Raw genomic sequence first — 12,500 nt, 5'->3', positions numbered from 1 at the left:
GTATCTGACAAGAAGCTAATTGTAATCTCCTTTATCAGCAACATGCATGATCCACAGTATTTCTTAAGGATGCCCATCTCCCCTATTTGTCCATATTTTGTAAGATGTTAATAATAATTTTTCGTCTTAAGTAGTCCTTCATACATAATACATAGCCATTTTGAGGCCAACAGCAATTCTTACAAAGTTTGAAGAGAGTTTTTGAAATTCCTGTTGGTCATGCTGCCTAAATAACTAAACAGCAGGTAAGTTGCTTTATGTTTTAGTTTTATGTATGCAACTTACCAAGTAGTTACATAGTAATTAAAGGTTCTAAACCGTCGGCAGCTAGAATTTTGAAATTCGCAGAAGCGCTACATGTATTGGCTAGGCAATGCCCCCTACCCACTTCTGGGGGAGAGAAGAACCAACTCGGCACAAAAATCATTTGTTTCTGCCGATTGGTACTGTCAACAACTAGTTCAGTAGCAGAGGGTATTATTTTGGAATTGCTTACTTCTTGTTGAATATCTGGTGGGAGTTGTTTGTTTTAGTAGCTATTTCTTCAATATTTAGCCGGTTAGGTAGTTTGTGGAAGAGTTAAATTTTGCCTTTGTTTCAGTTGGCAAGTATTCAGCATGTCCAATAATGGCTCTCAAAGTATTAGGTATTGCAGCAAAGGCTGCAGTGCTAGACTGATTAAAGCCTGTTATGATCCACGTTCAGTTTGTATAGTGTAGTAGTGAAACTTCCTCGTATAGAGTGTAGTAGTGAAACTTGCTCACCAACTTTGACTTGTGGGGAATGCTTTAAGCGGGATAATGAAACTTGTAGGACTTTAACTAGCCATTTAAGTACGTTGGAAAGGGACAAAAGGAGGAAAGCTGCTTCTAGAGCAAATGTTAAGAAACAGTTAGCTAGTTAGGAACTGACTGTTAGTATTCTCTCCTTCCACTTCTGTTCAAACTTCCCCCTCTCCTAATCAACCTAATCCTAACCCTGACTGTCTTGCACCCAAATCCGATGCCGTTGCCAGCCTTGAAGCTCGAGTAGAAAAAAAATGTCTTATGTTGCAGACGATGGAGACTAGGAGCGTCTGTTAAGACATTGATGGACAAGATAGGTGGTCATGTGAGTGCCAGTGTTAGTGATGTGAAAGAGTTGGCTGTTTGCTCTACTGATTCTCCTAGGCAAAGGTCCCTGTCAAATGCCCCAGTTCTAGGAGGAGAAATATTGGTAGCCCAAGGAAGGTCAGTGGGAAAAGTTCTGAGCATCATCAGATCATTCCCCTGTGCTTACATCTGGATCCAAGAAACAGACTGGACCTGAGCGTCTGTTGGTGCATGTGCACCATTCTTGTACGGAAGAGGACATAGTTCGTCCTTAGTTTTCAGTAGGATTTTAGGAGCATCCATTAAGACAGGAGCACCCATTGATGCAGGAGTGCCCGTTAGTGCAGGAATGCACATTGGTGGAAGAGTCTTCTTTTCTTCAGGAACATCCATTGGTGCATTCTTGTCCTCAGGTATTGGAGCCAGTATTGTGTATGACAGTTTTTGGCTCCCGACCGTTTCTTTAGTACCTTAAGCCTAGATTTCCCAATGCTTTAATCATTTCTATTGTTGCATTGACTTTCCTGCAGTTTTATTTACTTTTCCTTTCCTTACAGCATTCTCAACTTCACTCTCATTGCTATTGGTCGTTCTATTGGAGGAACATTTTCCAGTTCTTCACGCTCATTCTCATTGTTTAATAGTTGTGAAAAATAGTTTCTCCATCTTCTCTTGATTTCCTCTTCTTCAATTAAGATATTTCCACTTTCATCTTTAATAGTTCCTACTTCTCCTACATACTACCTGTCTTTTCTTCTCACTTCTGCAATTCTGTAGATTATCTTTTCTCCCTCAGGTGTTCCCATCATGTCATACCATTCTTTCCTTGCTTCTCTCTTTGCAACCGCTACCACTTTCTCTTTTTGTCCGGTTGGTAGTTGTTATCTTCTTCCCACCCTCTTCTGGCTATACTCTTTTCTTTCACAGCTGTTTGAACCTCTTGATTCCACCACCATGTTTCTTTTTGAACCTCTTGATTCCACCACCATCTTTCTTTTTCCTGTTGCTGCTTTCCACTTGTCCTCCCACACAGCTGGCTGTTGCTGGTAAGACAATCTCTTTCATATCATCCCATATCTCCTCCGATGATTCTGACATTCCACTTACAAATCTCCCTTCTTTGGCTCTTTCCACTTTGCTTCTGAACTCTCATGCCATCTCCCCCTTCAGCCTTCAAGTTTTAATCCTTCTATTCCTGGTTGGGGCTTTTCTTTTCATTATTGCTTTCAACCTAAAATCTGCCACTACCAGTTTATGCTAAGCTACAACAGATTCATTTGGAATAACCTTACAATCTATAATGATTTTCTTGTCTTCCTTCTTAACCAAAACAATCAATTTGTCTCATTTTGTCCACCTTTGTATGTTACCAGATGACTTCTCTTTTCTCAAACTGTGTATTCAAGACTACCAAATTCAAAGCTTCTGCTAATTCCAGTAATCTTTCACCTTCCTGGTTTCTTCTTCCAAAACCTCTTCATGTATTCTTTCAAAACCATCAGAACTCTTACCTACATGGGCATTCATGTCCCCAGATAACAGTAGTAGTTCACTTTTGGGAACTCTTTTGATATAGTCTTCAAATTTCCCTCTGAATTTCTCCTCCTCCTCTTCGCTACACCCTTGTTGAGGGACATATTCTGAGATATGCCATACTACCTTATCTTTCACAAACTTTAAGCCCATGAATCTGTCACTGATATGCTGGACCTCTTGACATTTTCCTGCAAATCTGGATGGCGAATAATTCCTACCCCATTTCTCCTTGTATCTTCCCCTGTGTAGTGAACTTTATATAATTCTCCCAGCTTTCTTGCACTTTTTCCCTTCTATTTAGTCTCTTGTATACACAATCATAATTTTCCTTCTCTGCATGACATCAACCAACTCTCTTACCTCTTGTGAGGCTACCAACATTCCAATTTCCAATTCTTATATTTCCTTTCTTTTTCCAGTCCTCTCTCCTCACAAACTTCTTGAGCCGCTGTCGTGACATCTGCAGCACCCTTTGCATATTTCTCATTGCTGTCAGGGGATATTGCAGTGCGTCACTTACAGGTTACGCTTTATCCCTATTGCATTCCATCATTGACTCGAGATTTATTATTTAAGTTTTGCCATTGTTTTCATACTTGTTGGCTAGACCAGGCAGCAACTCTCTCCAATTTATGCTATCTGGGCTTGAGACCGGCAGCAAGATGGACTGGCTCGTCCCCCCTACTGGCTGGGTTCAAGTGTCAGCTTGTAGCACTTTATAAAATACAGTATGTGTAAGATCTACAAAATCATCTGTGTATGATGTGTAAGATCTGAAAAATCTTCTTTCGGATTAGAGTAGGATTATAATATTTACTCTGTGATCTTTTCAGTCTGCTTTTCTTCATGCCAAAACCTGTTTAATGTCCTTTATACTAGTTTATAGACAAACATATTATATCCATGGATACGCAGTCTATTTTTAACTGCTTTACTTAATTGCAACATCATTCTAAAAAGAAATCCACTGTTAAACCTGACTACAGGGTGAATGCAGGAGATGGGCTCTGTAGGTAGTATTGCACATTTCTTACCTGGTAGTAGTATTCCTGTGGAAGAGGTATTTACTCCTTTAATCCCTTCTCGTATAAATAGATTTTATTTTTTGGGAAGGCATTGTTTTTTGCTATACACAGATGCTTAATTTAAAAGAATATTTATAAAAATACAAACTACTCCTTAGTTTTAGATTATTTCCATTATGATTTTGTTAAAGATGCATTAGTCCGAGAGTAAATCTTCATATAGAGAAAATTCTGGAGGAAGAGGTGTGCTCTTCTTAAGGAAAATCTTTCACCCCTCTGAAATAACAGCTTTAGTATGACAGCGGGTTGCATCTTTCAAACAAAATTCATTGTAGTATACAGTACTCTATTTTCATTGCCATCTTGATCTTTTTGTTGAGAGGTAAGCGGCCCAGTAATATCAGTTTGGCTGTTTGATAAATTTGGAGTAGTATATATATGATAATTTAAGTGTGTGAATCAGAAATATCTAGTCACCTTATTCTACTTTTAAGCCAAAAAAGTGTTCTATATTACTGACATTTGATTTTTATAACTATCTTCTCTAAACATTGAAGACATACTCAGTAATCTTTGGCAGTTAAGACAGAGGATACATCTGTTATAATCTTTTCATCCCTCAGAATAAGATTGTGAGATAGCATACTTGGAACTTCAATCATGCTTATATTTTGTGTTAACATTTTTTTCTTTTGTAGGAATTTATTGACAAAGTTGATGTGAACTGTTGGCATCCTTATGGCTGGACAACATTTTTTTCTTTTGTAGGAATTTATTGACAAAGTTGATGTGAACTGTCGGCATCCTTATGGCTGGACTGCTCTTCATGCTGCTGCAATAAATGGTCGGGCTGCAGCGGTAAAATTTTTGCTTGAGAATGGTGCAGATCCGAACCTGCCTGATGATTTCTCCAATATTTTTCAAGTGAGATGAAATTATATTTGGTAACAAAAAAAAGTTATTGCTAATTTCTTAGAATGTTCAGAATTAATAGAAAAATAACAGGGACATTGTTAGGAATTTAGTCTTGTGTTGATTTTGCAAGTGCTTTTGGTTTTGACATTTTTAAGCACTTTTAGAAGGTAGTCATAGTTAGGTTAAGAATACCAGATTAGTGATTGATACAGAATTTTATCTAAAATTTACTTATTCATATGGGGATACAAATCATTTGGAAGCATAGGTTCCAACTTTATTTTTTTTTTGGTGGATGGATTGTAGCCAAAGAATCAGGCCTTATTAAAAGCCTTTGTGAGGTTATGAATATTGATTCTAAGGCTTCCTTGGGATTGATGAAAAAAAAAGTTGCTCATGTTGAGAGATCAGTAGAGAATGATTTTATGATAGATGATGAAATGGAAGAATGTAGGGAAAGTAATATTGGTGTTTTGACAAATAACTACTATTTTCATACAATCAACTTACCTGTCAGATATATACTTAGCTAAGACTCCGTCGTCCCTGACAGAAATTCAAATTTCGCGCCATTCGCTACAGGTAGGTCAGGTGATCTACCGGCCTGCCCTGGGCAGCAGGACTAGGAACCATTCCCGTTTTCTATCATATTTTCTCTGTCGCCGGTGGTATCAACATTGTTGTTACTACCTCCTGACTTAGATTCTTATTTCAACCTTTTGATCATCGTTTCTCGGCTTTTTGGTGACGTATATGGATCGTGGTTTTTGGCATTCGCTACTGTGGACTGAATTTGGACTTGCTTTTTGATTTTTCTCAGTATGTCTGACTCAAATGTGAGTGTGAGAATGTGTGAGAATGTGTGTGAATGTAGTCTGCAGGGTGAGGATACCGAAGGCTTCGGTTGATCCTCACACTGTATGTCATAAATGTAGGGGGTTTGAATGTTCTTCTACTAATACCTGTCATGAATGTGACGGGTTAAATGCAGAAGAATGGAAGACTCTAACTTCTTATTTGAGGAAGTTAGAGAGGGATAGGGTTAGACGTTTGAAGAGTGTGAGTACAAGGCCTATGAGCCTTTTTATTGACCCTAGATATCTAACCTTGATGATTTTGATTCTCCCTCTGTGTCGAATTCACAAGCTTACTTTCAGAAATCGGCCTCTGAATCGCCGATCTGAAGGCTACTATCCATAAGATGAAGTCCAAAATGGCGGTCTTACAAGGTAAGGATAGTGAAAGTGAAGTGTTCAGTGAAGTGAGTGCTCCCAGTGTTGTGGAGGGGGCGTTTGATCGTCCCTGCGACGCTCCCAGGCCTAGACCTCTTCCAAGCTCCCATGCCCAGAGGAGAAGGAAAGTCGAAAGCCTTAAGGAGGTCGTGGGGAATCCCCAACGGTCAGACGTCCCTTCAGCAGGCTCTGTTTTGCTTCAGGCTGCTCAGGGCCGCTATAGAAAAAGTGTCCTGCGAGAGTGTTTCTCTTCCTCTCCCTCTCCTTCACCTAAACGAGGGTGGAAGGATTCGGACCTTTCTAGGCCACTGAAAAGGCATTTGAGAGAACCTGATTTGAATGCAAGCCCGGAGCGCTTCTCAGATGAAGCTCCCTCTTCTATCAAAAAGGCGAAGGTTGCGTCAACGTCTCCCTACATGGACGCAGCGGACCGCTTGCCTTCGACTTCTCCCCCCATTGAAGATGACGTGGGAGAAGCTTCAAGGAAAATTCTCCTTGCTGTACAAGAACAGCTAGCCTCGTTGTGGGAGTTTTTGGCGAGAGATCCTCCTCGTAAGAAGGACGTTTCTCTTCCAATCAAAAAGTCTCGTCCTCTCTCTCCTGCAAAACGCGAGGCGTCTTTCAGACATGAAGCTTCGTCTTCCAAACATGCTGAAGAAGTTTTGCTTTCTAGATCGAGATCGAGAGAGCCATATTTCAGAGACGTGACGCCAGATAGACGTGAGGCCGGTTTTCATTACAGGGCGTTCATACAGAGCGTCTTATAAGCGCGAGGCGCCAGCCAAGGTTTTGGCGCCAGCCAGGACGCCTTTTAGTTGAGAGCGAGACGTCTTCCAGGCGCGAGGCGTCATCCAGACGTCAGGAGTCAGCCAAGCGCGAGGCGTCAGCCAGGACACTCGGCGGACGAGAGGCGTCATCCAAGCGCGAGGCGTCATCCTTTTATGGGGAGAAGCCTAGGCTTTTGGCGCCAGCCAAGAGGGAAGCTTCTTACAAAGCTCAAACTTTGAAGAGGAGGGATTATCATTCCCTTAGTCCCTCTCCTATCAGGAGTTTGTCTCCCCCAGAGGAAAGACGTCCTGATTTGTCTACGGAGTCTCCTCTACACCCCGAGTTGGAGGAAAACTCGGAAGACAAGAATCGTGGAAGAGAAGGACTGTCAAGCTACAAAGTCTTGACAGCCCTGCTTCTTGAAGAATACGGAGACGCTTTATCCCCTGCCGCTCCTCCTTCTCCGTGCTCTCTGTTCTCGAGTGCAAAGGCGAAGAAGTCTTCATCTTTTCTAAGAATGAAGCCCACCATTTCTATGAAGAGGGCTCTTCAGTCTTTGAATTCGTGGATGGATTCGAAGAAGGAGCTGGCCAGAACGGTCTTCTGCATGCCCCCAGCAAGACTCGCTGGTAAACGGGGCATTTGGTATCAGACGGGAGAGAATATGGGGATTCTCTTCCGTCTTCGGCTGAAGCGGACCTTTCGACTTTAGTCGATGCGTCAAGAAGGCAAGGATTGAACTCTGCCCGTGTGACTTGGGGCATTTCAGAACTGGATCATCTCCTCAAGGGACTCTTCCATGTATTAGAAGTTTTCAACTTCTTAGATTGGTCCCTTGGGGTGATGTCCAAGAAGGCCCATGATTCAGAAGGACTCGACCCAGAAGTTCTCCTGTGTATTCTGTCATGTATTGACAAGGCGGTACAGGATGGCTCGTTTGAGATCTCCTCTTTATTTGGAGCGGGACTTCTTAAGAAGAGGACAGTCTTCAGTGCTTTTTTGACTAAAGCAGTCTCCCACTCTCAAAGGGCAGCACTGTTGTACTCTCCCTTATCGGACTTTTTGTTTCCTTCTCAGTTAGTGAAAGACATTTCCCGTTCATTAACTGAGAAGGCGACTCAAGACCTTCTTACCCAGTCATCAAGGAAGAAGAGACCTGCGACTGCGGTGGAAAAGAAAGGACCGAGTACGTCGGTTCAGCCCTTTCGAGGAGGCCCTACCTCCAGAGCACCCTCAAGAAGGAAGGCTCCTGAGAAGAGAGGTAGGTCTGTCTTCCGTCCCTTTAAGAAGGGAAAGTGATGCTTCTCTCCTCCAAACACCAGTAGGTGCCAGGCTCCTGGGATTTGTGGAGTCCTGGGCACGTATCAACACGGACGCCTCATCAATGTCTGTGATAAGGAAGGGATATCTTATCCCTTTCCTGGACAGTCCTCCCTGACTTCAACTCCGCGGGAACTGTCAGCCAAGTACAAGGATTCTGTGCTGAGGGATACTCTTCGACTGATGGTGGATCAGATGTGGGACAAGAAAGCGATAGAACTAGTACTGGATCAAAACTCCCCGGGGTTTTACAATCGCCTTTTTCTGGTTGCGAAGGCCTCGGGGGGCTGGAGGCCGGTACTAGACGTCAGCGCTCTGAACAAATTTGTTCAGAAGGAGAAGTTCTCTATGGAGACTTCGGCCTCAGTCCTTGCGGCTATGCGCCAAGGAGATTGGATGGTGTCTCTGGATCTCCAGGACGCCTATTTTCATGTCCCGATCCACCCTTCATCGAAGAAGTACCTCCGTTTCATGACGGGGGGAAGGATCTTTCAATTCAGAGCCTTGTGTTTCGGCCTTTCCACAGCTCCTCAGGTCACAAGCCTAATGAAGAATGTGGCGAGGTTTCTTCACCTCAAAGGTGTAAATATCTCTCTGTATCTGGACGACTGGCTCATCAGGGCCAGATCAGAGAGACAGTGTTTGGAGGACCTTACGTTGACACTAAACCTGATCAGATCGTTGGGATTACTCGTAAACCTCGAGAAGTCACAGCTGACCCCCAGACAGAACTTAGTCTATCTGGGGATTCAGATGGATTCTCGGGGTTTTCGAGTATTTCCTTCAAGAGAGAATCGCAAAAGGCTTGCAGAAAGTCTCTCTGTTCTTAGGGAAGGAACAGACTTCGGCGAGGGAATGGCTGAGCCTTCTAGGGACCCTTTCCTCGCTCGAACAGTTCTTCCCGCTAGGAAGACTTCATTTACGTCCACTTCAATTCTTCCTCAAGAGGTCTTGGAGTTGGAAGACCGGACTTCTTTCAGACGCCTTTCCCATTCCAGTGGAGATGAGACCTCACTTGGAATGGTGGTTGCCCCCTCTGAAGGAGAACAAGGGAATCTCCCTGAAAATCCAGAACCCAAGCCTAGTGTTGTACTCTGACGCTTCGGAGAAAGGTTGGGGAGCAACATTAGGGTTGAAGGAGGTGTCAGGCACCTGGGAAGCAGCGCAGGTGTCCTGGCACATAAACTGCAAAGAGCTCTTCGCCGTACACCTGGCTCTGAAGAGTCTAGAACCTCTTGTTTCGAACAAAGTAGTTCAAGTAAATGTGGACAATACCACAGCACTTGCCTACATTCGGAAACAAGGAGGGACTCACTCCTTGTTCCTCTACGAACTTGCAAGAGATCTTCTGCTTTGGACGTCCCAGAGGAACATCTCCCTGCTTACGAGGTTCATTCAGGGAGAAAGGAACGTAAGGGCCGACAGACTCAGCAGGAGGAACCAGGTCCTTCACACAGAGTGACCCTACACAAAGATGTGTGTCAAGATCTCGGTGGTCTTTCGGGGGACTCCTCATGTGGATCTCTTCGCCACGTTCCTCTCCAAAAGACTGGAAGTCTTTTGCTCGGTCGTGGAAGACCCCAGAGCTCTAATAGTCGACGCCTTCCTACTAGACTAGTCTCACCTAGACGTCTACGCTTTTCCTCCGTTCAAAATCCTGGGACTAGTGCTGAAAAAGTTTGTGGCTTCAAAGGGGACAAGGATGACCTTGATAGCCTCCTTTTGGCCGGCACAAGATTGGTTCACGGAGGTGGTGGAGTGGATGGTAGATTTTCCCAGATCCCTCCCAAGAAGGATGGATCTTCTCAAACAACCACCCTTCCAGAGGTATCATCAAAACCTCCCCGCTCTCGCTCTGACTGCCTTTCAACTATCGAAAGACTCGTCAGAGCGAGAGGGTTTTCTCGTAAAGTTGCAAGCGCGATCGCGAGAGCCCGCAGAGCCTCCACTAGACAAGTATATCAGTCCAAGTGGGAGGTTTTTAGAAGGTGGTGCAAATCTAAGAAGTTGTCCTCCTCCACTACCTCTGTAACGGAAATTGCGGATTTCCTGCTGTTCCTGAGAGAAGAATCTCATCTATCTGTATCCACAATAAAGGGATTTTGACGAAGGAAAAATCTATTTCTGGGTGATTGGCTCGTGTCGCCTATGAAAGGATCTTAATATCATTCTTTCTAGGTAAAATTAATCTAAAATTACAGAGAAAACAATTAAAATGTCAGTAAAACTGACTCGCTCACTCTTAAAAAGAAGTGTCGGTATGATAATAGGGCGAGTGGGGAACACTACCACGAGACAATCACCAATTAGAACTTCCAATCAGAATCCCCCCAAGAGAGAGCTGATACCAACGGGCGATGCAGCCGCTACTACTACTACTAGAGGACGCCACGGACAGCAGCGCCCCTAGCGGGACATCCTTAATCTAAAAAACATCTTGTCCTGCAAGGGGGGAAAAACTATAAAAGGGGGGGTTTCATAGGGCGACACGAGCCAATCACCCAGAAATAGATTTTTCCTTCGTCAAAATCCCTTTTCTGGGCTCAGCTCGTGTCGGCCTATGAAAGAGTACCAGAAACAGACAAGATGGGAAAAAAGGAACAAATGAAAAGCAGTGTAAAATGATGGATATAATATAAGTAAATCAATTACAGCATACAAAACTAAGCACTTAAACTAACTTATACTAAACAGTAAAACGACAGAACGTTAGTAATCTTAAAGTACTTAAATGGTAATTATAGTAAATTACAGTGATGCATGTAATATAAACAAAAAGGGATTTACTTGGACATATTTACAAAATATACAAACACATTGTGTCCTACCCTAGCAAAAAAATAAGGGTAGGTACACTTGAAGTCCATCATTAATACAAGTTTGGCAAAATATATCAAACACATTGTGTCCTACCCTAGTATAAAAAATAAGGGTAGGTACACTGAAGTACACTATCAGTACAAGTGTGGATGTCCTAGCAAAAAAATAAGGGACAATCCACTATATGATTCAGCGGCTAAGGCTATGATATTCGAGTAGCCTGGCGATAGGGTGAGGCATGTTGGATGATGTAGGTAGAAAGGAGACCTGGATCTATACTACAACTACTATACAGTATCAGGGGAAACAATGTTTCCCGCTGCTACTGCTGAAAACTTTAAAGATTCCAAGGACTTTAGATAATGGCGTTTAAAGACTGTCGGGGATTTCCATCCAGTATACTTTTTAAGATCCTGAAAGTTCATATGTTGAAAATAATTAATTGAGGTGGCTACTCCCCTGATATCATGTGCTTTTGGAATGACTCAGGATTGGCTTGTTTAATGAAGTAAAGGATTTGTTGTCTAATACCTTTTACTGACAAAGTATCCACCTTTTTCTCTCATGAAGAGAGCACCTGAGGATCTTGAAGAAGTACGAGATAGAAAGGCTCTAAGAGTTGATACTGGGCAGAGAGAAGGATCCTGGGGAAGTGGGATAACCTTCCAAGGGACACACCTTGCAAGAGGATCCTCATTTTGGCTAAAAAGCTACGATCCGGAGCAAGTAGAACTTCTCCTGATGGGAGGAATTCCACATGACCCGCATCCCTGGATAGAGCCGACAGTTCTGAAATTCTAGCTCCTGAGGCTAGGCTTAATAAGAATAATGTTTTTCCTCAGGAGCATTATGAATGTACAAGATGAGTTGTCAGTATCTGAAGCTAGTTTGAGGACATCATTTAAGAACCATGAAACTGTAGTAGGCCTTTGGGAAGGTCTAAGTCTAGCACAGGCTTTAGAGATAGACGTGAAATAAGATTCAGTCAGATCTATCTGAAAAAACCTACTTGAAAGATTTTCTTCAAAGCCGATTTATGAGGTGGTAATAGTGCTAGCTGCTAAACCTTTTTCAAACAAGGATCTGAAAAAGGATATAGCCAGATTAACTGTCATGGTTGTAGTGTTCGATTCCTTCAAGAAAGATGCTAATTTTTTAACAGCTGAGTCATATTGTCTAATGGTGACTCTCTCTTATCTGATTCTAGGAAGAGAATATTCTGTGGATCAATATTAGCATCTTTATTAGCCGCAAACTTCATGAAGTCATAAAGTTAGGGTCTGGAGAATTCCTGAGGAAGCGAACACAGTCCTCATTTGTACTGATTGTGATAGCTTGGGATTGGGGATCCGTTGAGGTCGGAGACCCAATTCCAGAAGAAGAGGATACCAGTTGCTCTTGGGCCAGTCCGGTGCAATCAGAGCTACTATCCCTTTGAAAGACCTTAGTTTGCTTAGGACTTTCAAGAGAAGATTCACTGGAGGAAAAACATAAATTCTCCTCCACTGATTCCAGTCCAACGACAGGGCGTCCGTGGCATAAGCCACCAGAGGGTCCACCAGGTTGGGGGCCACATAGCAAGGGAGCTTGTGGTTTGCTTGTGAGGCGAAGAGATCCACTTGGAGACCTGGGACTCTCAGGCTTACCCACTGGAATGACCCGTCGTCTAGAGACATTCTGATTCCAGAGGAACTGACCGCCGGACAGGGCGTCTGCTATCACATTTCTTACTCCTGCCAGGTGAGTGGCAGATAGATGCCATTTGTGTTTGTTTGCTAAGGCAAAGATGGCTA

General features: G+C 43.1%; 1 protein-coding gene across 1 annotated transcript in view; it reads left to right on the top strand.

Moving 5' to 3' along the window:
• LOC135224401 (mitochondrial disaggregase-like) overlaps positions 1-12,500 on the top strand; it is a 143,558-nt gene that overhangs the window by 24,395 nt on the left and 106,663 nt on the right. The window contains exon 2 of the mRNA XM_064263374.1: positions 4,421-4,576. Coding sequence (XP_064119444.1) covers positions 4,421-4,576 — 156 coding nt within the window. The remainder of the gene's footprint in view (positions 1-4,420; positions 4,577-12,500) is intronic.

The sequence above is a fragment of the Macrobrachium nipponense genome, chromosome 12 (genome assembly GCF_015104395.2).
Source record: "Macrobrachium nipponense isolate FS-2020 chromosome 12, ASM1510439v2, whole genome shotgun sequence".
Lineage (NCBI taxonomy): Eukaryota > Metazoa > Arthropoda > Malacostraca > Decapoda > Palaemonidae > Macrobrachium > Macrobrachium nipponense.
This window is presented reverse-complemented; position numbering and strand designations above follow the sequence as displayed.